Genomic DNA, 27,333 nt, shown 5'->3' on the forward strand with positions numbered 1-27,333 from the left:
CCCACATCAATCTGCTTTCAAAGCGGACGCTCGCGATTGGCTCTTTCTGGTCGTGTGCCGTTCGACTCTAGACACAAACGACTCGGTAGTGGTTGGGCGCTAAGCCGAGCAACAACAATGTTGGCGGCGGGGTTGTAAAAAATAAATCGACAAAAATAACGCACAGAGAAAGGGTAAAAGGCCAAAACGTTTAGAATGTAGAAAGCAAAGAGTGTCTGCTGCCAGTCCAGGAGGGTCGATGTCAAACCCGAGCAAACATGTACAGTTTTCCCACGCTGTTCGTGGGGGTTACGTTGGGCAGCCGGAGAAATTATTCATAATAATAATGAATTATTATTTGTAGTTTTGATAACAATACCGATTTTATTTTGTGTTTTTTGGTGTCAGTAGCACTTTAAGTATGCTACTTTCAAAAGGGTACATTGATCTTCGATCCTGGCTCGAACCCATTGAGGCGACCCGTGGTATCGCCATGGTAACCCACATTTCCCAGATCGAAGCAGGTCTCGCTCCCACTGGAAGATCAAATCGGAATCTCCGTACTGAACCTCGACTCCTCCAAAAGATTCTGCCAGACTGTTGCGTTGACTTTGGATTGAAGAAAGCAGCCAACCGTTTTTGAATGGACTGTATATGAATAAATGTTTCCATGATATTCCAATTTTGGGGAAAAGGGTCTGTACCTCTCTCACGGCAGCAACTCCTGAGATGTCCCAAAGTTCAGGATACCAGGCAATTCTTGTATCTCCCTTGCCGTTCACAATCGGTGAGTTTTCCAAGATAGCACAAAACGTTTTTCATACTGACCCCCCCCCCCCCCCCACCACCACCACCTCACAACACACACAACAAATTTCAGACACTGCCAAGCGAACTGTGAAAGGGCTCAAGATTCACATCTTTGAGTTGAATGTTTTTGCCTTGGAATTGTTCGTTGTCTCCTTTTTGTTCTGGAGCTCAGATGGGAGTGTACAAATTCTCGAGTGTTTAGTGAAGAAGAGATGCCAAAAATGGGGGCACTCTGCGTTCTTTGATCAATCAGAGAATATTTATTGTCACAACGCTGGAATTCCTGGGATTTGGATAACGTCAAGCTGGTGACATCACGCCTCTCAGGTCTGGAGGGCCGGTCTGACACCAAGTCGACGCGGGAAAGACGCCGGTGGCGACGCCCCTCCGTCTGGTCTCCATGGCGACGGCTCCGCGCCGCCCCGTGACCTCGACATTCCAGCCCGAGCGCACTCGCGTTCGTACCGTTGCAAAAGTCCGCGGATGCAAGACGTAGCAGAATGAGGTCAGCTCGACTTGATTCGTTGATGGGTTGATTATCAATGGATTTATTGTGGCTGTCGTCATGGTGATTTTGGTCCAGGTTCGATACGCCGATGATTGTCGCCGTCAAACTTTTTCTCGCTGATTGATGTATGCATGGACGCTGTCGAATGATGGAGTGATTTGGCAACGGAGCGATTGACACAATTTGATTGGGTTTCCGGTCAAGAGCCCACTTTGACGGTGCGGTGGAATGGTGGGAGGCTGGTTGGGAGGTTAGGGTTCAAATCCAGCCTCGCCCGTGTGGAGTCGGCATGTTGTCCCTGTGCCCGCGTGGCTTTTCTCTGGGTACTCCGGTTTCCCCCCACATGCATGCTTGGTTAATTGAAGCCTGTAAATGGCCCACAGGTGTGAATGTGAGTGCCCCGCGATCGGCTGGCGAGCAGTTCAGAGTGTGTGGGATGCCAGCAGGATCCACTCCTTCAGCATGCCCGTGGCAAGCGTGAAGATAGGCAGTACAGAAGATGGAAGGATGGATGACTAGCTCGTTGATGGATTGATTGGTGTCTTGATTTTTCATTTTTCTTTGTGTGTGTGTGTGCGCGCGTGTCATCTTCAAGTGTTACATCAAGAAGAATGGAGAATCTGCATCCCTTTTATGCCAAAATAAATTGACCGTGTCGCAGAGGAGTGTTTGAGCTTTGTCTGTAATTTCTCATTGTTTTAATTGAAGTTTATTGAGTATCAGATCCCATCAGTCGACCAGAACAGAATTTCATGAGGTGCGAGAGACAACGGCAAGTGATTTTCTAGGTCTAAGTCTATAGAGCGAGAAGTGGGGGTATACATAACAACTTTGCATCGTCTGTACATGAGTTATTTGTAGCAATAAGTGTGTCGTCCCACACCCAGCTAAAGGGTGCGTGCCTACGAACAGACGCAAAGTGAATTTGCACCATTGATCGAGGACAGAACCAGGACCGGGGGTCCACGCGAAAGCAGCCCTGTGGACGGGACACGTCCCACGCCCGAGGACCCAGGCCGGTCCGCCGGCCCCTGTGAGGTGCCCCGACACCTGGCCGACTGGCGGCTGCTTTGTCAAATATTCTCAGTTTGGATCAAGTTGGTTTTGGTAAGACAGACTGAGTGAAAATGTGAATGTCAGTTCAATTGGAATAAATTTGTTCCATGACTTGCAACTCGTGGGAAACGGACGCATCTTTGGGAGAAGGTACCCTTGAGCAAATCCTGCTGCAAGAAGACCTCACCGATCGCGTGATTGACAACTTGAAGTGTCGAGAAGATTTTTACTCCTCCGGCGAGTCATTCATTACTGCTACTTTTGATTGTGGATGGTTTTGCGCATGTGCGCCGACAGGGCTTTGTTGGCATGCGTTTGTGCGCTGCTGGGCGCAGCGGAGGCCTCACGCACGGCGGCGCTAACGGAACCCTTCGGAAGCTTCCAGTCGCCCGACTTCCCGGCAAACTATCCCGACGACACGCTACGTCATTGGGAAATCCGGGTTCCCCACGGCTTCCGCGTGCGACTCCACTTCAGCCATTTTGACCTGGAACCATCCGAGTCGTGCCAGTACGACTACGTCAAGGTGAGACGCTCCACTCGCGTGTGAAGCACACGCATGTAAACAAATGTGCAAGCAGAAACACGTGCAGCCGTCGATGCCCCCTTGTGTGCAGGTGGAGGCCGGGGGCGGGGCTTCCCCTCTGGGCCTTTTCTGCGGGGGCGAGTCTTCAGACCCGGAGAAGGTTCCTGGCCCGGCACCGTTCGCTTCTCACGGAAATGTTCTGAGCGTGGTTTTCTCGTCAGACTTCTCCAACCAGGAAAAGTTCTCAGGCTTCCGAGCTCACTACAGTGCGGAGGGTGCGTACGTCCACCGGACGGGCCAGCGTTTAGCGCGCGTCCGCTCGGCCGTCGACGAGTCGCGCGCCCGAATCACAGCTCGTCCTCGTACGAACGCAATCGCACGTTAGCACGAGAGCGTCGATGAACAAATGATCCACAAGTGCGACTGGGCATCAGTCTGCTGCTGGTCTTTACGCTTTTATGACAAATTTGTCTGCCTCCAAAATGTCCCACACCCAATGTGGCTGTTTTGGCTTTGCCACAGGTCTGCGAAAGTGAAAGATACGAACGGATAGATACGCCATTGCACTGAAGTCGGCTGCCGAAGCGACGTTCCTACATGGGTCGGTCGGGTCGACGTTCCCGTACGAGGCGACGGATGCACGCTATGAAATCAAGTCAGAACTTGCTCATACCTCAAATTGTTTGCACCGGCGTTACTGTTGAGTCAACCCCAAAATGGTTCCGCGTGAGCAATCTTCGACCTGGTGCATAACACGTTTTTGAGGCGCGCAGGTGCTGCGAGGGACGCTGATGCAAATTTATTTCTCCTGTGCTTTTCATACACAAGCAGACTTAACGTGCTTTACTGGATTCAAAGCATTTACTGTTCAGACAAAGTACAGAAAATAAATGACTGGCGCCAAGGAAATCACTCACCAAACTCAAAAGTTCGAAAATGCTCACTGCCAAGCATGAGAACAAAGAATCGTCTTTAGGGCTTTACTTGAAACATTTTCACACTCGGGGCTGACTCGAGATCCGAGTTGCGGTCTGCGCGATGGACTGGCGACGGATATGCGGTCGTCCGTGGCGTGGGGAACGGCTGCGGCACAACTGTCAGACCGGTCAAGAAAGCGTGCTAGATGATTGACAATTCCTTTTTGTTGATTTGTGACTTGTGTGATTTTTGTGACCCGAGACGTGGACGAGTGCGCTGAGGGCGTGGATGGGCGGGCCGCCTGCGACCACCTGTGCCACAACTATGTGGGCGGCTTCTACTGCTCCTGTCGCCATGGTTACTTGCTCCACCGCGACAATCGCACTTGCGCAGGTCTCGCACAACCACCCACCCGCCCACACTCACACACTGAAGGTTTTTTCCTGCTCCTGAATGCGTGACAAAGGCGCACTTGCTGGTCCAAAGCCAACTTGAGCAATTAGGACCAGCGCCAGAATGCTCCAACATGTTAGTGACCTTTTAAACTTTTAAGCTACACAAGAGATACAACAGCTATGCGTGTGCGTGTATGTTTGTGCCTAACCTCTGTGCGACTGATAGTGAAGGCCGATTGCGGGTAAATATTTACACATAGCGCATACTTCATGTCACGGCGTGTGATGAGGTCAACCGTCTTTGAGTGTGCGTGGGAATGTGACAAATGTGTGCGGTCGCAGTGGAGTGCAGCGGCCTGGTGTTTTCCGAGCGCACGGGTTCCGTCAGCAGCGTCAACTTCCCGTCGTCGTACCCCAAGAGTTCCGAGTGCTCGTACTTCATCCGGGCGGCCCCGGGGCTCAAGCTGCGCCTCCACTTTGACCGCAACTTTGACGTGGAGGACCACCCGGAAGTCACGTGCCCGTACGACTACGTCAAGGTACACGCGCACACTCGTACACATACACACGTGCACGGCACACGTGTCCACGGCAAAGTGCGTGCGTGTATTTCAGATCCAAACGGCCGCCGGAGAGTTTGGACCGTTTTGCGGTCGCCAATCACCCGGCGTCATCCAGACGGACGCCGACGCCGTTGCCATCTTGTTTCACAGCGACGACACAGGAGAAAACATCGGGTGGAGGATCACGTACACCGCAGAGGGTTGCTTTTATACGCACACACACACAGGCTCTCTCTCTCTCTCTCTCTCTCTCTCATCATTGGATTGGTCATCCAATCGGTCGAGCGTCATAGGTTGAGGGATGAACTTGTACTCTTGATGTTTATGGCAGCTGAGGTCACACCGTGTAGTTGCCGTCGTTCCAGGTGTGACTGGCAAAACCCCCCAGCTAAGATTTCCAAGCCGAGACGGACTTGAAACGCCTTCAACAGGCAAAAGGTGTTCATCTGACGTGCTTTTATTTTGCAGAGGCAGTAAGTCAGTGTTCGTTTCCAGCGCCCGCATTCAACGGCACGGTGACACCGCTGCGGTCGGCGTACTCGTCCGGAGACCGCGTCCGCGTCTCGTGCTGGCCGGGCTTTGCGCTTATCAAGGTAACCTCACTTCCCCTCTTTCCTTTCACCGTACAGTACACGCAAGTCAGGTTAGCTTCGATAGCATCCGTCAGGTTGCCATCCGGCTCTTACGTTGGGTTTGCATCAGCGCTTCACCCATTACAGCCATCCGTTTTCTGTACAGCTTATCCTCACAAGGTTCACAGGAGCCGGATCCATCTATCTTCGGGCGAGCGGCCGAATACACCCTGAAAATCCAACAGCAAAGCACATGAAAAAAATACCCCCCCCCCAAAAAAAAACAAAAACAAAAAACCCAACAACCATATGTACTCACATTCCTACCTGCAAACAATTTAGAGTCTTCAATTAAATTACTCAGCATGTTTTGGGGATACGCGAGAGAGAAAACCCACACAGCCAGGAGTAGAACATGCAAACTCCACACTGGTAAGTCTGGGATTTGAACCCCAGTCCTCAGAGTTGTGAGGTAACTGTGCTAACCATTCATCCACCACATCTCAAAAGTCTTCACTGAAGAACCGCCGGAGACTTGTGTGGCAAAATAAGGACGATTCCGATTTTGTTTGGCACAGGATGGCGAGCGTGCGGATGGCGACTTTGAGCTTCGATGCCGGCAGGACGGCACCTGGAACGCCGCAGTCCCCGTCTGTCAAAGTAAGACTTGAAACGGATCAAAGACTTGCGCTCTATCCTTCGCTCTCGTCAAGTCGAGCCGCAGCCGATCAATCAGCTTTCCTGACGATGCCATCTTTTTGAAAGCCCTCCGTTTCCATGGAGACCAGTTGGCGCTAGCGGGTCTTTTCGAGGCCTTTTCGATCATCCCCGCAGAATGTAAACTGAGTTGTACGACTACAATCTCTTCAGAAAAACACGCTTCCGTCATTTTTTGACAGACGTGCAGTCAGAAGTAGATCAAATAAGTGGTATGTTGACAAAAAGCTGAGGATCAAATGCCGGCATATTGATTGAATGAATGAATGAACATAATATCCAATTCCACTGAATGTCAAACGAATGAAATCTTCTCTTTAATACACAAGAACTGGAGGAAGATTCTGAAAAAGGCATCAATATTATGGAACGCAAAGAAAAGTCCAATGCCCAACCAGGACACGATTTCATGTTGTCATTTTAGCTTCAATGTTGAAGTGGATTTAGAAAGGGCTCAATCAGTCCATTTGGGGGTCGACGTCGCAATCACTGGATCTTGATCTCTGCTCACCGGGGAGCTCAAGGCCTCAAGTTCGGTCGTCTCCGCATCCACGCTTGCTCTTCTGTCAATTTTGTGGAAACGAGTTGGATCCAAAAACAACTTTGTGCTTCAGAGGAGTTCAGAACTGTTTGAGACGCAAACACCTTTGATCTGGCTGGCCCTGTGCACGCTTTGAATCTTTGCTTGAATTTCTCCGCAGCAAAAAATCCCCCGCGTGGCGTCACATTGAAATCCGCTCACCGTCGGGACGGTTCTTCGTGCTTACGGCCCCAAAACAGGGCGATTGCTCTGTTTTCAATTGTCGCCGCCGCTCGTCTTTTTTGCTGCACTCGAAGCGCATCATCTTGCCATTTGATCACGTTCAAAGGAATGCGCCTTCCCGTTCCGGATGAAAGAATAATGTACGTTTTTTTTTTGCCTGAGCAGTTCATTCCGACGACTTCTGTGAAGTTTGCAGGGTCGCTAGCAGCACGACCGCTTTGTGCTTTTCAAAATCAAATGAATGAAACGATCAAACAATACGATAAAAGTCCAACCAAAAAGTATTTCAATTAAGGAAATAACTCTGATGACTTTTTTGCTTCTTTTTTTTTTAAATGAGCCCAGGCATTTATTTATGTATGTATTTATTTATTGACCTGGGCACGGGACTCTTCTTGCCGATCGCAATGGACGTGTGGGTTACCCGCCTCTGCGTGTGATGTCATCACAGGGGTGGATTGCAGCGGTCCGGCGGCGGCGGGCGGAGCCCGAGTCGCGCTCGGTGGCCACGACAACGGAACCCGACTTGGCCCCGCTGCCGAAGCGTCCGTCTGCCAAGAGCGCCCCCGACAATTAGCCCCCGAACACGGTAGTACGCACATTCCCGTTTACTCGTCATGTCGGTCCGCACGCCTGGAATTGACCCAGGCGGTCACAGTTGCTCGTCGACGTTCACGTTGACGTCACCCCGTCAGCGTGCGGCCGTCCGTCCCGTCCTCTGGCCGTCCAGGTGAAGCGCATCGTCGGCGGTCGCGGGGCCGAGCCCGGAAACTTCCCCTGGCAGGTTCTGCTGAGCGTGGAGGATTTGAGCCGCGTCCCTTCGGATCACCGCTTCGGTTCGGGTGCCCTGCTGTCGGACGTGTGGATCCTGACCGCCGCGCACGTCCTGCGGTCCCGCCGCCGCGACGCCCGCGTTGTCCCCGTGGCCCCCGAACACGTTAAGGTGATGCCACGCGGGCGGGACCTGATCATGTTTCAGGCCACCTTGGACTAAACAGGAAGTCTGTGGCACGGCGTGTGTGTGCGTGCGTGTGTGTGTGTGTGTGTGAAACAAATACTTGCCTCCAGCTGGGTTTTTGGTCCCCTCATTTGAAAATGCCACAAATGAAGAGGCAACACCGTACAAGATTACTAACTTTGGATTTCAACGGCACATTTCAAACCAAAACAGCTGATTTTGACCAAGACCAAAGTCCACTAGCTCGAGGCTAACAAAGTTTATAGCTGGCCAATTGGAATTTTCCATAGATGTTACACTAATCAAGCGCCACTAGTGATTTGAAGATTTATAGTAAGATAACATTCATGCTCATTTTCATCAGACTGGTTCTTTCTTCTTCTGGGATTAAGCTTGCAAATTTGGACTATGGTTAGATGACGTTATATTATTTGGATGAATGTTCGTGGTTTAAATCTTACTAAGACTAAATGTGGGTGACTGGTGAATGCATCTGCCTCAGTGTTGTGAGGTTGTGGGTTGAAATCCAGCCTTGTCTGTGTGGAGTTTGCGTGTTCTCCCTGTGCCTGCATGTGGCTCTTCTCCGGGTACTCCGCTTTCCTCCCACGTCCCAAAAACATGCACGCTAGGTTCCTTGAAGACGCTAAATTGCCCGTCAGAGAGAACGTGAGCGGGAATGGTGGTTTGTTTTATTCGCGGCCAACCAGTTCAGGGTGCCTCTCGCCCGCAATTGGCCGATATAGTGGCCAGCGTAACGGTGACCTGCGTCAGAACAAGCGCTATAGAAAATGGATTGATGCTATGTGGGAAAGGGAAGACTAGAACAAAAAAAATGTAAGTCGGGCAGCGTGTGTTCTTTCGGGGTTTTGGGTGTTGACATGGCAACACGGTGTCTCCAAGGTGTTGGCGGGTGCGGTGGACGTGCGGGACAAGCGGGCGTCGGCGGGCCTGGCCGTGTCGCAGGTGCTCATCCATCCCGACTTCCGGCCCAGCGACTTCGACAACGACGTCGCCCTGGTCAAGTTGACTGTCAGGGTGGAGCTCAACAACGCCATCCGTCCCATCTGCCTGCCGCCGCCACCGCAGGTACAGGAACTAGTGAGTGGGTGGGGAGGGGGGGCTCACGTGACCCCTCATTTAAGGCTAGGGTTAGGAACTACAGTCACATGACATTACCAGAATTTTTAGACTTTACGAACTGTCAATCATTTCAGAAACGTATTATCGTTCAATAAAACATAACCATACAGAAATTAATGATGGGTATTGTTCAGTGATGAAAAAAAAAAAAAAATCACAAATGCTGCTAGGATATGTAAACTTATGACCACAGGTGTACATATTATGTAGTCATACGTATCCGCGTTATATTGAAATGAAAGTGTCGGCGAAACGTTTTTCATAGCCTCTATGTGGCAGTGGCATATTGGAATCAAAGTGTCCACCTTTCTCATCACGACACAATGACAGTGAGGCCTGGGAAGAACGTTTCCCCCAACCAGAACCCGAGCGGTTTTTCCTTATATTGGACTTCGGTGCTCATCATGGATTATCCATAAAAAAAAAAAAGAGCGTGTTCGACCATAAGGGCCTCCTCACACATCCTTTCTCACCAGAAGAGACGGAAACTGGGTCGGCGTCCTCACAGCCGGAACTGTCTCCGTCCTCGACTGCAAACGTTGTTACCATGGTGACCGCGGCCACCTCATGAAACGTTGAGGGAGCTCCCAAAATGATGAGATTTGAATTCCCGGATTATGGTTTGAATAACATCTGGGGGAAAAGTACACGCCAAGATGCAACTGAAATGTCACCCAGCAGCTCAAGTTCTATTGAAGCAGGGGAGGGGCCGGTCATGGCGAACGGCAAGTGCGTTACTGGGAGCCACACCCAAAATGAAGTCGGGAAGTGCTAAAAAACACTTTCAAGCAATAGCGCCACAAATGACAACTCCATCGGTGTCAGTATTCATACGTCCAAAATTTATGTAGACTGAAATGTGCGACTTTGCACGTTGGGACTCACCCCCACCTCTCCATCCCACAGGGGGACGGCCCCTCCCCACCGCCCCACTCTCTGGGCGCGGTCGCCGGATGGGGCGTGTCGCTCCCCGACGTGACCTCCGACCTGCTGCAGTTTGTCTGGCTGCCGGTGGTACCGCAGGACGAGTGCCGCGCCAGCTACGCGGCACGGGCGGGGGCCTATAACATTAGCGACAATATGTTCTGCGCCGGTTTCTACGAAGGCGGCCGCGACACCTGCCTGGGCGACAGCGGGGGCGCCTTTGTTGCCCAGGACCCCGTCAGCCGGCAGTGGACGGCGCTCGGCCTGGTGTCGTGGGCGGGGCCCGAGGAGTGCGGCAGTCGTAGGGTGTACGGCGTCTACACTCGTGTCAACAAATACCTTAAATGGATAGAGCAGCACCTCCTGCTGGTTACATGACCACATCACAAACTCTTGCAATTCGAGCACGACTACGTAGGCTGAAGATAGAGAGGATGCTGTGGCTGACATGTAGCCAAAATAGCGCTAGCATAGCTGCGCCTGCTAACTACAGGAAAGTCATTGCAGACATTTTAAAAAGTTTGAGAACAAAACGAAAACATTCTCGATGTTGTTGAAAAACTGCCCGTTTACTTCATGTTATCATGTACAGTGCATGTGTTCATAATAGCTGTATTTCAAGGCATGACATGTTAAGTCACAGATATTTGGAAGTAACAAATATTAAAAGGAAACCAACTTATGGGTTGGTCTATGAATTATTTTCACAGCCTTTTCTTTCGACATGAATGGCGAGAATAAAGCCCCCAAACCAGGCTGCGGGCCTGATGTTTGACACCCCTGCTCTCAGGCCACTTCCCACCTTCCTTTGAGGAAAGGTCATGGGGTCGGACCCGCCCGTCTGGAGTTTCCATGTTCTCCCCGTGCCTGCGTGGCTTTTCTCCGGGCACTGTGCTTTCCTCCCACATCACAAGAACATGCAGCATTCATTGGACACTCTAAATTGCCCCAAGGTGTGATTGTAGGGTTAGGGTTACCCTCTAACCCTGCGACCCTTGTGAGGATAAGCGGCTAAGAAAATGGCTGGCTGGATGAAGCACAGTGGGGCAGCTGTAGAGCGTTGCCCTCACCGGGTTCAATTCTGGCCCTGACTGCGTGGAGACGACTTATTAATTTGAACAGAAGTGGCTCATCCAAACTTGAAACCCTTTACCTGATGCTTTGAGTTTTGAGCGAAGCCGATCGAGGGGCCTAATTGACTTAACGAGTGCGTCGACGCAGAGCCTGATTGGTCTCCTGACACTGATTGGACTCCAGGGAGGGTTTTTTTTTTTTTTTTATTTTTTAAATCGTTGATGTAGTAGTTGTTCATCTCCTTTGGGCAACAGTCGAGGGACAAACATTTCTCCCTCTCCTGTCTGGTCGCCCTCAGGAACCTTTTAACGACGTGTTGACCTCCCGATGAGTGAACAAACATCCAAATTGTCCTCCCGCCAGTGCCGTCACGAAGCCTCCGGACAAGACCGGTCGTCCGTGACTCCCGTTGAATGCGTGACGGGAACGTCATTCGTTCATTCATTCATTCATCTTCCGTTCCGCTTTTCCTCACGAGGGTCGCGGGGGTTCTGGAGCCTATCCCGGGCTCTCGTTGGGCAGGAGGTGGGATACACCTTGAACTAGTTCCCAGGTCAAAACTTTACACATTTGCACATCTACTTTATCTCCTGCTGTTTGCTTCGGTGTACAAACTCCAGATCATCCAAAATATGTTTTAAACATCACAAATACTACTCACCTATGTAGGCTGCCATGTTGATGATGTCTTTTCAAATTTGAACCAGTTGCCACTTGCTTGTTATTACGAAGAAAAGCTGCGGGTCTCCCGTGATAGCTTGTTAGCAAAGTGTTATGCAATTAGCACGGCCTGAAGGAAAAGACTCGTAAACAGATCGTTGGCGGCGGACTCGACGACCCTCAAGCAGGACACTCGTTGGGCTAATTAACAGCACCAACAGCCGCGCAGGACGTCGGAAGTTTCTCGCGAGGAAGATTTCCATCCTGAAATTACACCCCAGAGCTTAATCGGTCCGGATCCGACCGCCGGTGAGCAATCAGGGCGCTGCCGCTCGCCCCGACGGGACGCTGGATGCCGGCCTATAAAATGAAATGCAGAGCCCAGATTTTCCTTTGCGTGGCGGACGACTCACGTGGACAGAGGCAGGTAACGTGTTGCAGGTTGCTGCTCGCTTTCTCAAAATCCATTTCACTCGCAGTCAGCAAGATCAAAAGACATTTAGCATACATTAGCCTAAGAGTTCAAATGATGATTTCTTCTCTTGAATGGTGTGAAAAACGTTCTAGCGGCTCCACACTTGTGCATCTTTTGTTTTTTTTTTGTTTGTTTTTTTTTGTTTTTTTTTCCTGAGAAGACGACCCTTGTATTTTGTCTCACAGACCACAACGGCCAGTGGCTAGCTTTAGCAGCTCACGTATTTTTTTTTGTTTTTGTTTTGAGTGTGAGTTTGCGTAGAACTCGTGAAAGGGTTCGTTTTGGGAATATTCAAAACAGAGCCTTATTTACAGACTGTTCCTTATGGGTGTGTGTATGTGGGGCGCTGACCAAGTGATGAAACTTTTTCCCCTTTGAGGGGGGACGGTGTGTTGCTTTGGCATTTTTATGTGATTCCTCTGCGTCTTGTGCCTCTTTAGAAACAACCCACAGAAGCTCCGCTATTGGCTGTGCGTCATTGGTTGCTCTAACGTCGTTTGAAACTCTGTTGTGCGTAAAACTTTGCGGTGCATTTTTTTTAAAGTTTGGGAGGTTTATTCATCAACCCTGGAATTTTATTAAAGCGGTTGACTTAAAAATGAGGTCGGTGTTGCTGAAAATGACATTCTATCTTGCAACACGGTGCAGAGCATTTCCAGAATATTCATAACAGAATGTTTGACATTTTCTGAATGAACTATTTTTGACAGGACCTTCTCCTTGGAGCATTCGTAACGGAGCCTCTGTTCTGTTCCCGAGTAACTGCAGTGCGGTTCGCACCATGATTTCTCCTGAGAACGTCTCGCACGGCACCTTCGTGTTCCGAGGGTTCCCCGCTCTGGACGAGCGGCGTTGGGTCCTGGCGCCGCCGCTGGCCGCCGCCTCTGCCTCGGCACTGCTGGCCAACGCGCTTCTGATTTACGTTATCGTCAGCGATGAGCGTCTCCACAGCCCCATGTACCTGATACCTGAGCACAAGCTATCCATCTAGCAAGTAACATGTATCCACTGTAGCTTTTTGTCAGACTGCACTTACATGCAGAGCTATTTTTTTTTTTTTTTTTTAGATGAATGAATTACATTTCAAACCGTACAAATAATAGACAGCAGTGATTGTCAAAGTTTGTTACTTGACCTACAGCAATTGTCTTAAATGCTCATTGAGAATTGAGGATCAGACAGCTGAGAACGGGTTTGGGACTAGCCAAAAACGATGGGCTTTGAATCTCCAAAATTGTCAAATTTGGAATGTAATCCCACTTCAAGCCTAAATTGGACATTTGTGTTGATAGTCATCATTTAGCCATGCATTTGTGACACGTCACGGAGGAACGATTGTTGGGCTTCCCTCAAACATTCCTACCGCCTCCTGCCTCACTCACGGTGCACTCACATCCACACCTTGGAGCTCTTGAGTCTTCGATCAGCCCGGCACGGCCATTTAGGGGATGTGGGAGGAAACCGGAGTACCCAGAGAGGCAAACCCCACACGGGCGGGGCCCCCGATCCTCAGGACTGTGAGGCGGTCGTGCTAAACGGTCGGTCTGTGTGGCACCCAAAATGCTATTTCATAGCGTACGGCACTGATCCTATCCCTAACCGTGGTTAGATGAGGGGGTTCACTGTACCGCATGTATCCCTCCTGCCATTCAAACCAGACCAAAGCTCAGTGAAAGACACTGTTGCATATCGGTGTGATGGCGAGGGCCATCCAGCACCAGGATTCCATCTTCTTTAGAATTTAACACATGGTGAGTTTAAGCGTGAGTGTCTTCTCCTGGCAAGTGTTACCATCTTTTGACTACTGTGGCTCTCCTTGCCCACCTGCCAGTGCACTGTAGTACCTCAACTGCTCCATGACCTTTTCTATTTACTCAACTGGTGCCATGACTGACGCTCAGTAGTTGGCTTACAACGTTAAGAAACAGCCTGCTTGCAACGAGAAAGACGCATTGTCAATGTACCGCAGAATTCTGTACCGTGTTGCATCCGCCAATGTACTGTGCACCACGTCCTCAGGTACCTGCTGATCTGCTCCCTGTGCGTGGTGGATCTGCTGGCCATCAGCGCCATCATCCCCAGCACCATTGCGGGTCTGGTTTTGGAGCAGAACCGCGTGTCCCTGGCCGGCTGCCTGGCGCAGATGTTCGCCACCCACTTCCTGTCTTCAGTGGAGTCCACCCTGCTGCTGGCCATGGCGTTGGATCGCTACGTGGCCGTGTGCCGTCCGCTACGTTATAGGCAGCTGGTGGGTCGGCGAGCGCTGGTCACGGTGACCCTCTTCACGTTGGCCCGAAGCGGCACCATCATGGCCACCCTGGTGGGCCTGGCGGGCTCGCTGCGATTCTGCGCTTCCGACGTCATCCGCCACTGTTACTGCGACCACATGGCGCTGGTCAGCCTGGCATGCGGTGACACCGACCGTAGCGATGCCGCCGGGGTGGCGGTCATCGCCTGCTTCGTGGGTGTGGACATCCCGCTCATTGTTCTCTCCTACTTGAAGGTTTGAATTCTCTCTTGGTCACCACCTCCGAATGTTTGTAAACAATTGGTGTGTGTGTGTGTGTGTGGGGGGGGGGGGGGGGGGAAATACCTCCGGATGGCAAAAACCGAGTACTTGCGACTGAAAACTATGACAAAAAAACAAACATGCTATCTTTGGGGCTCCACTGCCCAACATGGCCCCCCCACACCCCTCCAAAACCGTACCATAAATAACATCAGATCATGTAAATACTTGTACGAAGAAAATTGCAAGATAGCCACTGCCACTGGAGTTTACATATTCTTTGCGTGCCTGCGTAGCTTTTCTAGAAATATGCATTCATCGAAGAGTGCAAATTGCGAGTCGCTATTTGTTTCTGGGTGCCCTGCGATTGGCTGGAAAGCAGTTCAAGGAGCATCTCTCGATTCACTTGAAGATAGCTGGGATAGGCTCCAGAATGACCTCGACCTAACTGTGTCATCAGTGTTGAATCGTGTTTTTGCCGGGCGGCGCCACGGTGAAACGTTTCCGCGACCAATAAATATCGATCGAATGCCATCTCAGATCCTAGGTGCGGTGATTCGGGCGGCGGCCCCCGGGGACGAGCGTCGTAAGGCCTTCCACACGTGCGGCACCCACCTGATAGTGATGATGGTCTTCTACCTGGTGGGTAGTGTCACTTTCCTGTCGCACAACCTCGGCCTCGGTATCCCTACTGACGCCAACAGCGCCATGGGGCTCCTCTACATCCTGATCCCGGCAGCCGCCAACCCCGTCATCTACGGGGTCCGGACGGCAGAGATCAGAAAAGGTTTCTACAGACTCGTCGGCTTTGGGGACACCGCCGGGGTCCACGTCTGGCCCGCTAACGCAGCCGTCTTAATGTGAAGGCGCCGTGGGAGGTCACTGTCGACCCTGGCGAAGAATGTGCGTATGTGTCAACAGCATTTCCAATAAAAATACTCCTTTTATTTCTTTCTTTACAAATCCCAGGTTTGTCTTTCAGTGAAAGCAAAAAGGACAAACTGTTGTGCTGAGTATCAAAACGAGCGAGAACAGCCTCCAGTGTGCTAAACACGAGCCGCTGAGTTTGTGTTTCTCGTACCATCCTCACGGCTCTCAACTTGTTCTTCCAGAACCTGTTCAAACGCTTTCAAACACAATCGAGCTTGACACAAAGTGACAGAAATACGAAGACTGGAAGACCTCCTTCAGTGGGGATGTTCTTCACACAATCTTCTTCTCAAAATAGTCCTTATGGAGCCTGTTTTAGTTGAACCTTCTTTATTGGCTGCTCTTTACAGAATGTCGCTTGCGCAAAGTTCTTCATGGAATAATATTCTTTCCGGGACTTTGTTTAATTTAATGTCGTGGATGCTGGCGATGGAGCCGAGCGGCGTCGGGGCATCGAGAAAGTCTAGAGAAATCCTCGTTGGCGCCAGATCATCTGGTGTAAACCCCCCTTGTTGCTGGATTTGGGGAGACCGAGGAATTGTCACGTAGACTTTGTGACCAGGAAGGCACCTGCAAAGAGGACACGCCCCCAACATCACTGACAAGTGGCGTGTACGTGCTTATTATTGTTACGATTTGGATTGTGTGTGTATACACAGTTAAAGTATCAGCACTTGTAAAGTGGCAGGAGGCAGCGACGCTCCAATGTGAAAAATACTGAGTCTACGTCAACCTAGCATACAATGTCGTGTTTATCAATACACTGAAAAGTAATGCTTATTTTTACAATTTAGGGTGCTGGTCTTTAAAATATAAGATACAAACCATAAGTCAAACTAAAACTTTATACACACACACACACACACGTATATATCTCCATTCATCCATTTTCTTAGCCGCTCGTCCTCATAAGGGTCGCAAGAGTGCCGGAGCCTATCCCAGCTGTCAACGGGCAGGAGGCAGGGTACGCCCTGAACTGGTTGCCAGCCAACCGCAGGGCACGCAGAGGCAGACAACAGTCGCACTCACAATCTCACCGACGGAACAATTTCGAGTGTCCAATGAACGCGTGCTTTTGGGATGTGGGAGGAAGGTGCAGTGCCCGGAGAAAAGCCACGCAGACGTGAGGAGAACATGCAAAGTCCACACAGGCGGGGTCGGGATTTAAATCTTGGTCCTCAGAACTGTGAGGCTGACGCGCTCGAACCAGTCGCTCCACCCCGGCGCTCGCAAATATACAATACAAATTAAAAAATAGTATCACAAAAAAATCACGAAACAACGCTGGGTGATGCTTTGAATGTTAAACTCACCAGTGCTGGGCGTCGTCCGTCACTGCCCCACCCGGCTGGGCGATGGGCAAAAGAAAAATGGGGGTGGGGATTTGGAATATTGGCTTTGATCGATAGTTCATTGGGTTTGTTAGTGCGAGGCGTCGTCGTCACCGCCGTCGCGGGCGGACTTCAAATCCGCGACAGGCGACAGTCGACGACCTTTGTGACCACCTGCCGGGCGACAAGAGAATTGCTGACCGATCATTTATCAGCACTCGAGGCACACGTTCAAAGTTTGTCAAACCTTGCACTCGTATATCGAAAGCTGTTAAACTGTTTGGGTAAGTAATGCTAAGCCCTCCCATCCCCATCACCTTGTCCCCCAGGTGGCAGGGTGTTGGCTCCGCCTCCTCCACCCCCATTGGTCTGCGAGCAGACGTGGGCGTGTCGGGCGTTGGCGTTGTTGTGTTTGTGGTCCTGGTTGCTGTGCAGTTTATATTTCATCAGCAGGATGAAGATAAACACCAAAACGGATGCCACGATGATGCCGCCCAGGATCAGGATCATGGTGCCGCCCAAAAACTGAACGGCATCAAAAACACAAATGTTAGCGTTCCCCTAACGCCCTCTCTGTGTCTGTCCTAGGTCCGAGCTCCTAGGTTTACATGCTCGCTCCTCTCGCCCGCCACAACTCAAATTGATGGAACATTTGGGCGCGGGGAATCAAATTGCGGCGATTAGGTTGCGTTAAAGGTTCTGACGAGCGAGGAGCTGGGAACGGTACTCGAGATGCACCCTGTTTGCGCGAGAGGCGACGAGCGCCCGCTACCTGGTCTCGTATGGAGTGACATCCACCGTATTCCGGTTCCGTGGCAAAGGCGACACATCCCACCATCTTGGTTCCGGTCAAGGCGGTGATGCCGTCGTCGTAGACGGCAAGGACGCACAAGTCGTAATCGCGGGAGGAGGCCAGGTCGCTTAGTAGGAAGTGCTTGTGATTGGCTGGGATCATCCTGCAGTGGGAGGAGTTTGGAGCAAAGCCAAAACTTCGGTCAAGCAATGATTTTGGTCAGGCCTTTACTAAAGACTGCGGAGATGTCGCATTTCATGTGCCTCAACGTGGCCAATTAGCGCTGCGGAGATGACGATGCCGAAAACGAGCGCGGCGTACTGCAGCGTCCTGTCCACTGGCCACGTCCGGTGGCAGGGTTAGGCCCCCCCCCCACCTGCGCCTCATTGGCTGCAATTGTGCCGCGTGTATTTAAGCCTTGTGGGTTGGATTGTTAGTTGGCTGGCAGGTCTTCTGCATGAGTCCACGAGCTTTTTCTTGCTGTGTGTTTGCCTCGTTGTCACGGCCAGCGTTCCTGTGCCACCGCAGGCAAGTCTGGTTCAGGGTTGTTGTTGCCTTGTAGTTATACCGATGATCTTTTCATGTTTTTGGACCTTGCCTTTTGCTTTTGCCGTGCTTTTTTGTGCCTTTGCCCTTGTTGGAGTGGCTTCCTGTGTTGACCTTTAGTTGGAATGAAACCAACCGCAAAATCATGTAAATACTTGTATCTGAGTTACTTCACCTCATATTTAAGATGTTATTCTATTTTATTGCTTCGAGCACCATGTGGAGAAGCGCTCTTTATCTCATTGTGACAATAAAAGACTTTGATTTGATGTCACTTCCTCTGAGTCTGGCATTTGGGCCCTCCCCCTTGTCCCAAGTCCGCGACAAGTACTTCATTCTTCTTGGTAGTACATTTTACTGTTCTGGCTAGTCATGTCAATTTGAGATGTTTTGTGTAGATTGTGTGTACAACTCTTCCAAACCGTTTCTCACAGTATCGATGAGGGTGTCCAAGGGGCATCTGATTGTGTGACTTTTGTGGGGATCGTGCCATCTCACAGCAATACGCCGCTAAGGGACGCCCACCTGTAGATGAGAACGTCATCCGCAGAGCTGTTGTACTGGATCTGGTACGTGCGCACGCCGGGAATGTGGTTCTGTGCGGGCCATGTGATGAGAGCGCCACTGGCTGTGACCTCTGACACGCTGACCCGTGGCTGGGTGACTCGTGCCTGACCGCCACTTGTGTTGGACTTGATGGACGTGGGGAGATCTGAGGGCCCGGGGTCCGCCTCTGGCTTGGGATCGAAATGCGGTGAGGGGTTGACCACCAGCTCCACCGGCGCCGTGGCCTCACCGGCCGCATTGGACGCGATGCACGTGAACTTTCCGGAATCCTGCGACAGATCAGAAGGAAGCGCCTGAGTGGGGAAGCGGGGGTCCCGGCAAAACCAGCGGTTTCCTGGGACAAGAGACGCCCTCTCGTGAGAACCGACCTTGACGGAAGCCTTGAGGATGTCGAGCGATCCGTTTTCGTAGCAGACGACGCGCGACGTGTTGCCCATCAGTTTCCCGTCGGGACTGACCCAGTGGGTGGACGGTTCCGGGTCTCCCATGGACTTGCAGCGCAGGCTCACCTCCTGGCCCTCCATCACGAACATCTTGGATGTGTGGCGAGTGATCATTGGAGGCTCGCACACAAACTCCTCCTGTAGGAGGCACACAAACGTTGGCAAAAGAGAGGCAATATTCACAAGACTCGGTAAATATTCCAACAAGAATGTGTTTTTGTATTTAGAAGTGATTGCTCATGTTCAAATGAGAACGTGCTGATATTCAAGCGAGAAGGTAACAGCAGCGGTACCTCTACTTCCGAACGTCCCTCGTAACGAAAAATTGTCATGGGCGTGTCCTTCGTCGACCCAGTGCGCACCTGCTTCTCGTCTTGTTAATTACGGCACTGATCTATTTCCAGCGAGCGATCTGGTCCTTGCCAGATCGTTGTACTCATGTCACGTTCCCACAACTCCGTGCCCTTGTCCTTGATGCTCTGTGTACCGAACCCTGCCTCGTCAATGACCCCCGCCTCTTGATTCTGACACTGCTGCTTGTTTGGACTGCCTGCCCGTGTACCGACCTTGGACTGAATAAATACGCTTCCCGAACTGTACCTGGTCTCGTGAGTCGCGCGTTTTGGGTTCAGCCTCGTGTTCTGATCGTGACAAATTCATGTTACCAAACGCCACCTCTGCAAAAAACATGTTCTCTAGTTACAAAGGAAAAATCAGGATATGAAAGGCAAAAATAAGCGCTGGATTCGCAGCCTCCAAATTTCGCCGAATGTAAACATCCTGTATATTGGTTTGTGTGTCGCGATAGAGCCGCTCTCCCATTTGCTATCGCCGCAGCGTCACCATTTGGCTAGGAGGGCCGTCAATCTTTAACCAGGATGCTTTTGGTGTCCCTTAGGCACTCGAGCGTCACCAAATCACACGCTAGCTAGTACTTTCACACGCTAATGCACATTGGTAAAGTAACTTTTTCCCCAGTTTTTCGTTTGTGGTTTTTGCAAGTTTATTCATCGCTCTTTACTATTTGGCCCAAGAAACGTGAGTGGAATTAAATTGTGTGCGTGGGTCCATTCCTACGTACAGTATGTTTGCCTCCTCCTCCATCCCCCATGATGCCTTTCACTTATCGTCTCTTCACATAGTCCCCCAACACCAAAGGTAAATGAACATCATTTGTATTATTCTTGACATTATGTACTTTGAATGCTTTTTTTTGGGACCTTGGAACCGATTAGGCTATTTACATGTAAAAGCCCTTCTATTTAGGAACAAATCAAGTTTTGGAACGAATTTATTTCATCAGTAGCGGTATCACTGTATTCATCAGCAGGGATCTCGTGTGTGGCACGTCTGAGATGCACAAAGAGGAGCAGGCACACACAAACTGAGATGAGACTGCATCCGAGGGCGCAACACTATGGATGAAAATATTCCGCCCCTCGTACTGGAACTCTGGATTATGGTTTTCTGTTTTGGACAAGACTGCTCGAATTTGGTCGCCTGATTTCAGAATGGGGGGTAAAAAAAAAATGAGAGGGTCTCCGTGTACGCCCAACCATTTCAGGAAGACATTTGACTTGAAAGCTAACCTTTTCTAAAGCAATAATATTCCAAATCCCCACCCCCGCCCCCATTTTTCTTTTGCCCATCGCCCAGCCGGAGGGGGCAGTGACGGACGACGCCCGGCACTGGTGAGTTCAACATTCAAAGCATCACCCAGCATTGTTTCATGATTTAATTTGTTTTGTATATTTGTGGAGCAACTGGTTAGAGCGCGTCAGCCTCACAGTTCTGAGGACCAGGATTTGAATCCCGACCCCGCCTGTGTGGAGTTTGCATGTTCTCCTCATGTCTGCGTGGGTTTTCTCAGGCAAGCATGCGTTCATTGTACACTTGAAATTGCCCCGTCGGTGAGATTGTGAGTACGACTGTTGTCTGCCTCTACGTGCCCTGCGATTGGCTGCCAACCAGATCAGGGTGTACCCCGCCTCCTGCCCGTTGGTAGCTGGGATAGGCTCCGGCACTCCCGCAACCCTTGCGAAGCGGCTCAGATAATGGATGGAAGTACTAGTGAGTGCTATCGGTATTGGTGAGTAGCCTAACCCTAACCCTTCTCACGAGTGAATCCCCATACTGGGATTGGTCTGTTTAAAAAAAAAAAAAAAAAGTAGTAGTGAATATTCCAAAGTAAAGGCATGTGGAAACGGGTTCTTTCTACATTATAGCTTTTCACCATTAGGACCATTAGTTGTGGGTCTGGAAAGAGTCCCCAACAGTAAACAGAGGTTCATTGTACTGCGACAGCTACAAACCTCTCTGATGGTCCAAAAGTACTTCCCGGTGAGATCTCTCGGGGACGCACAGGTCTCCAGGTCGTCCTCCCGGGTCAACCGCCGTAACCAAACTAGCTCGCAGTTGCAGTGCAGCGGATTCCCGCCGAAGCTCAGAACCAAGGCCGTCAGCGGCGAGCCCTTCATCTTGGCATAGACGGGGATCCGCAGGAACAGTGGGTCAGGCGGGATCTTCTTCAGTTTGTTGGATGTCATATCCAGCCTAGACATAACAAAAGGCCCCCCCCAAAAAAAAAAACAAAATTTCAATCGGAATGTCGGGACCAGCGAGGGAGCGGCCAGCTTTTGAGCACACCTGGCCAGCTTGTGCAGGTTAGAGAAGATACCCTCGGGAACACTCTCGATGAGGTTGTGGTCCAGACTGAGCGTGTTGACGCTCACCAGCATAGAGATAGTCTCCCATGGGACGTCCACCAAGTTGTTGTAGCTCAGGTCCAAGTCCTCCAGCGTCTCCAGGAAGTCCTGCCAAGACGAAGAATCCAAACAGGAATTTCTTACACTGGTGCAATTCAAAAAGCCAAATTCACAGAATAAAATGTTGCAAGATATTATTTCTTTCTTTCAATGTTAACGGCTCTTTCTTTGTGATTTGTTCATGTGATGTATTGTTGATTTTCATTCCACAGAAAAGCTGCTCACAAAGATGCACATGGGATACACCGGAACGAAATGATTGCGGGGCGCCTGGGCTTGGGTTAGGCAGCTGTTGCACTGCATTTCGGCATTCGTCGTTTGGTTGTCTTCGGCACATCACGTTGCGCCATTAAAAAAAGGCTTTTGGTGAGTTGGGCAATTGGAGAAGACGTTTGCCAGCAGGCAGTGGTCTGGCCACGCCCCTAATACATGGGCTGGAATTAATTTTTCACCGGGTCGAAAAAAGGCTGAAAACATCTGCTTTAATTCTTGCTGCAAGATGTGAATTTGACAATTTGAACTGAGCTTGTGATATGAAAGACATTTCCACCCATACATGATGAAGTGAGATGCACCTATATTGTGGAAGTCTAGAAATGGGAATAACACATTACTGTACCTGGAAGGCTCCCTGAGAGATGTGGTGGAGCTGGTTGTTGGCGAGGATGAGGTGGCGCAGGTTGACCAGGCCCTGGAAGTGGGCATCATCCAGCGTGGTCAGACGGTTGGCATCCAGGTGGAGTGCGTGGAGATCCTGGAGGTCGGCGAAGGCCAACGGGCGGATCTGGCTGATGGTGTTACGGCTCAGCGTCAGGTGGATCTGAGGTCAAAGCAATCGACGACAATGTTGTGGATCAATAGATGACACGGATGGACCATCGGAGGTGAGCTCTAATCCTGAGTGAAGGCGCACAGCTTTTTCGAGGTCAAGTCCCATTTTTTGGAAGTATAAGGACTTTCAAAACAAGGAAAGCCTATTTTTCTAAGAGGAAGCTGACTTGTGTAAAGATATTTCCGTAAAGTTACTGTATATTATCAGTTCAGGACGACCCCTTCTTTGTGAGGGGTTCACATGAGTTGGTTTAACCATATATTCAACCCATTAGGGATTGGAATGTCCTCATTACTATTTGATACTACCATATTGCCTACTTAGGGTGTTGTTGTGCTAGCAGCAAGCAGCATTCCCATGGTCACGGCAACTTGCGTCCCCATGCTTATGTGAATAGCTCCCATCACGAACACGAGACTATGTTGTGATCGTGATTATCAATGGTAGCACCATCAAAATCATACACACTTCCATTAAACCCATTGAACAAACTGCTGTCAAAATCAGAACGCTGAAGCAACCTACAAGCAAAATGCTTGTCTTACTCCCTGCTAGTACCGTCTTTGTGCTGCTCACTGGTAGCACAATAAGGACTGTCAAACCCGAGCTCTGGCCCATCGCGTCGGAATCAGAATCGGCTTTATTGGGCAAGTGTGTGAAAACGCACAAGGAATTTTTCTCCAGCATTCGGTGCTGCCCTGGTAAGACATTTAGAACAAGGAACAAGAGAGATTTCCGTTTATAGGAACTATTCCTAATAAGAGTCGTGCAAGATGTAAAATCTTCTTCATTTAGAACAGGTAAGAGAGAAGTGTGTCCACGTCCAACGTTGTGTGAAGCTTGTACAGAGTGCCTTTACCCGTTCGCGGTTCCCGTTATCGTGCAATGACAATTGTGCAACGGGAGCAGTTTAAAGTGACCAATCGTGCCAGAGTCTACAAAACAGATTACTAATACTAATATTGCTTGGACCAGCAGCATGTGAGTGCGTATCCCAACAGTAGCACAAGGCAGAAATTAGTAAATTTGCTGATCAAGAATTGAATGACTTCATTGCCAGAGGGAAAAGAGGCCCCGTAGCTCAGTGGTTAGAGCGCTGGTTTGGTAAACCAGGGGTTGTGGGTTCGTATCCCACTGGGGCCTCCACTCCCTGAGAAGGGTTGCGTCAGGAAGGGGATCCGGCGTGAAACTTGTGCCAGACGAACATATGCCTTCATCTGAGATGACACGCTGTGGCGACGCCGAAAGAAACACACGTTGCCAGAGGGGGGGGGAAACATTCAAATACTTCAGAGTTTTCACTTGCATTGATCGGTAGCGCTTTCCTGACGGAACGAGCCGGCGGAGGGTCCGAAAGGATCCTGCCTGCATGTTGTTTTCTCCGACCCACCGCTTTCCATTTCTTTGTGTTTTTTACTTAGTTATTTTTCAATGTATTTATTTTATCTCGCTTTTATGGATGGACTGATAATGGGAAGTTCTCCTATCTTGTTATACAGTGGTAAAAGGACATTAAAGGGCATTCAAATATGATAGGGTTAGGGTTAGGTATAATAACCTTAAGATACTGCATATTTTCATGACAAAACTACTTTTTCAGATAAATTCTCTCGGAGTTTTGATTTCAAAACACATTCACCAACTCGTTAATATAATGAGCCGATTGTACAGCTCTGGGATAAATGAAACTTCAGAATGATCCGTTTCTTTCATTTTGACATTTACGTGAGAGTGAAATGAATATTTTGTAGACTACTGGTAACGTCATTCCAAATACCGCTGCTCTCATTTCGAATATTCGACACCTCTGCCGGCAGCAGCGGGAAAGGGCCGGCCAGCAAAATGTTCTCGTCGCTAATGAGGAAGAAGCTACCAGGCTGGACATGTTGGCGAAGTCTCGCTGCCTCAGCGTGGTGATGAAGTTGTCCATCAGGCGTAGCTCGGCCGTCTGTCTGTCGATGTTGGGCGGCACGAAGAGCAGGCCCGTCTTGGCGCACAGGACCGTGTAGGACGGCAGGAGGTTCTGACACGTGCAGCGCTTGGGACACAACATGGACGACAACGAGGACGATGCGCCCGGCCGGACCAGCCAGCACGCCGCCAGTAGGACCAGGGACAGCGGGGGCGGCGACGGGCCCCCCATGGTCAAACTCCTGCTGACACGCGGTCGTACACAAAAACACAACCTGTTTTTAAACAATAGGGTAGAGGTTGGAAAGGAAAGAAAAAACATTTTTGATTTTTATCTGATTTCACCAATTCAACAACAGATTAAGGCCGTTACTTGCGGCCCTACGATCCAACACAAAGAAATCCGACACAACGTACATCCTACACAGTGTAACCCTGACCCACAAGGTCACACGACGTAACCTCGAATAACTTCATGCAACGTATGGCAACGGAATGTCAGAATATAAGGCAACGGAACTAAATGCCACACGGCAACAGTGCAACACAGCGTATCACAACACAAGGGACAAAAAGGCAAGACAAGCCGACACAAAAAAATGAGCTGAAGTCCTTTCGCGAGACCACAAAATGTAGCACCGCACAATGGACCAAAGTTATGCAACACAACGGAAAGTAAATCAACATAATGAGGAGCAGTGAGGCAAATCGTCACGTGAGGCTTCGACGTCATCATTGAACAGCAGGATTTATTTCTGACATTTTTCTGATTGTGTTTTTACTGGACAGAAGGAACCTAACCTTCCTGTGGATGCCCTACAACAGGAAATGCACTCAAGCATGTGTGCGCGTGTCTTTTGCTGGAGGCAGTGCGGTGCCCCACAAGGCAAAACCATGGAAAGAAACATGCGCAAACACACACTCACAGAATGACAGCCACACACCCACCCACCCACCCACACACACACATATATACCAAAAGTACTCACGCGCACAAAAACAACTACATGCAGACACACACTCATTGAAAGAAAGACATCTAGACACACAAACACACTTGCGCACGCAAAAGAAACACGTAACAAACACACTTAAAACAGAAATAGATATACACACAGACACACAAATGGACGGGAAAATACACATTCCCACGTGTGCACGCGCACACACACACACACACACACACCACACACACACGATGTGTGACCACAGTGAATAAAGTTGATGTTTGACCACTTGTTTCGTCATGGCGACCACGATAACTCACGCATGTGAATGTGTGTTTGTGTGTCCAGATGGCAGTGGAATCTGTACAAATACCCACAATCCTCTGGGCTGCAAGACGCCGTCTGCTAGCGTGTCAACATCACGTGCACGAGCATGCACAGTGCTCGCTTAACTGTGATGTTGTCAGCATTTGCATATTCATCACACGCACACGCACGCATGCACATGCGCCCCCCCCCTCCCCCCACACACCCTCGCTCGTGAGGGTTAGCGCTTTTACTTTGGCGCGCTAAGGAGCTAACAGGACACCAACACGCGCGACATCACCTGAGCGGCGAGGGAGGGGGGCGGTCTTCAGGTGGAGGCGGCGTCGGAGGCGCAGCTAAAGGCAGCGCCGGGCCGTCATCGGCTTGTCCGGGTGTCCGACAGCGGCCTACGGGAGAGAGACAGAAAGATGCTAATGTTGAAGTACTGCGGGATGCTTTTATGTCTTCAGCGCCTTCGTCACTCCATCGCAGGACCTTTTCCACACCGCATTAGTACTGATGTCTACCCGCTAATAGAAAGAAAGTCGGCCGCCGCGCTACGGGGCCGCCGCCGCGCTACGGGGCCTCCGCCGCGCTACGGGGCCTCCGCCGCGCTACGGGGCCTCCGCCGCGCTACGGGGCCTCCGCCGCTTGGGCATCACGACGCACGCCGCCGTCATCCTTCTGTCTTTGTCCGAGCGAAGCCAAAATCCAAACGGAGCGACGAAGGAAACTTAATGCCCTCGGATGTGGGCAAGGAGAGCCACCTGCGCACCTCGCGGCCAACCCGACTTCAGCTCCTGATGTGAATCGTGAGGCCACGCCCCACTTTGGTACACATCCAACACACGGATACGATGCGCACTCACGTCTTTAAAAAACACTTTCATTTTTTTGCATTCTCTTTGATGTTTTATGCGGTTGAACACGCTAACCTTTCGCTACAAAGTCATCAATGATAATATCATCACGCATACAAAGGCACACAAACATGCACAGGCACACACGGACGCTTCATCATGAGAAGCCCACTCAGCATCAGGACTGTGCAGGGAATCAAACCAGCACTCTTTGCTGTGCTAAACTTACGTGACACCACCTGCAAAGTGGGAAATAGCACGCACGCATGTGTGCACGGACACAGACACACACACACACGCACGCGGCAAAAAAAAAAAAAGCAGCTGCAGAGAAGTTCCAACCGGGAGGTCTTCTGCTCTTCCTGGAGACAAAGCTTATTTTTAGATGACACACGCACAGAGGATTCTGTCGTGGTGTACAAAAGCAAACAGAGATGAAAGACACCAAAGCGTCAGATAACGTGTGTGCGTTTTGCAAGCAAAGGAGCCACGTTCTGATTCCCCCGCATGGTCCTGATGCTCGGTGCACTACCGTCCATCCATTTTCTGAGCTGT

The 27,333-nt window shown here is 50.4% G+C and overlaps 3 protein-coding genes and 1 non-coding gene across 27 annotated transcripts in view; 3 read left to right on the forward strand and 1 right to left on the reverse strand.

The window, feature by feature from the left end:
- The first annotated feature begins 1,239 nt into the window (after positions 1–1,239).
- masp1 (MBL associated serine protease 1) lies at positions 1,240–10,527 on the forward strand. Of its 2 annotated transcripts, XM_061828365.1 has the most exons (13): positions 1,240–1,294; positions 2,651–2,879; positions 2,971–3,039; positions 3,101–3,154; positions 4,059–4,190; positions 4,535–4,731; positions 4,808–4,929; positions 5,224–5,348; positions 5,906–5,987; positions 7,259–7,396; positions 7,503–7,750; positions 8,666–8,851; positions 9,812–10,527. In XM_061828365.1, exons 1-13 carry the CDS (start codon positions 1,290–1,292, stop codon positions 10,205–10,207), a joined length of 1,983 nt encoding a protein of 660 aa, XP_061684349.1. In that variant the 5' UTR covers positions 1,240–1,289; the 3' UTR covers positions 10,208–10,527. The 2 variants fall into 2 exon arrangements, with proteins under 2 accessions (XP_061684349.1, XP_061684348.1); XM_061828364.1 differs by having other exon boundaries at positions 2,971–3,154; positions 4,808–4,955.
- Positions 10,528–11,652: 1,125 nt separating this feature from the next.
- LOC133505274 (olfactory receptor 52D1-like) lies at positions 11,653–15,657 on the forward strand. 8 transcript variants are annotated; one of them, XR_009796200.1, is made up of 6 exons: positions 11,662–11,990; positions 12,749–12,995; positions 14,058–14,541; positions 15,088–15,189; positions 15,252–15,450; positions 15,530–15,657. XR_009796200.1 is itself a non-coding variant. In XM_061828370.1 (6 exons), the coding sequence occupies exons 1-5, from the start codon at positions 11,936–11,938 to the stop codon at positions 15,404–15,406; spliced, it is 1,008 nt and encodes a 335-aa protein (XP_061684354.1). In that variant the 5' UTR covers positions 11,665–11,935; the 3' UTR covers positions 15,407–15,450; positions 15,530–15,657. The 8 variants fall into 8 exon arrangements, 7 of the variants coding, with proteins under 7 accessions (XP_061684356.1, XP_061684351.1, XP_061684352.1 ...); XM_061828370.1 differs by having other exon boundaries at positions 11,665–11,990; positions 15,287–15,450; XM_061828367.1 differs by having other exon boundaries at positions 15,088–15,450.
- A 250-nt stretch (positions 15,658–15,907) lies between these two features.
- si:cabz01090165.1 (uncharacterized protein LOC100333421 homolog) overlaps positions 15,908–27,333 on the reverse strand; it is a 32,853-nt gene continuing 21,427 nt past the window's right edge. For 5 of the 16 annotated variants that reach the window (XM_061828350.1, XM_061828349.1, XM_061828360.1 and 2 more), the window contains 11 exons: positions 26,220–26,325; positions 24,628–24,940; positions 22,542–22,742; positions 21,804–21,970; positions 21,470–21,710; positions 19,083–19,295; positions 18,673–18,983; positions 17,581–17,764; positions 17,126–17,333; positions 16,791–16,982; positions 15,908–16,047 (listed from right to left, as the gene is read on the reverse strand). In XM_061828350.1, coding sequence (XP_061684334.1) covers positions 16,900–16,982; positions 17,126–17,333; positions 17,581–17,764; positions 18,673–18,983; positions 19,083–19,295; positions 21,470–21,710; positions 21,804–21,970; positions 22,542–22,742; positions 24,628–24,940; positions 26,220–26,325 — 2,027 coding nt within the window. In that variant the 3' untranslated portion in view covers positions 15,908–16,047; positions 16,791–16,899. The other 11 variants (XM_061828352.1, XM_061828357.1, XM_061828354.1 and 8 more) reach the window with 8 other exon arrangements.
- trnat-ggu (transfer RNA threonine (anticodon GGU)) lies at positions 23,825–23,897 on the forward strand. The gene has a single exon. It is a non-coding gene; the product is annotated as a tRNA-Thr (tRNA).

This window comes from Syngnathoides biaculeatus, chromosome 8 (assembly GCF_019802595.1).
Source record: "Syngnathoides biaculeatus isolate LvHL_M chromosome 8, ASM1980259v1, whole genome shotgun sequence".
NCBI classification, from domain to species: Eukaryota; Metazoa; Chordata; class Actinopteri; order Syngnathiformes; family Syngnathidae; genus Syngnathoides; species Syngnathoides biaculeatus.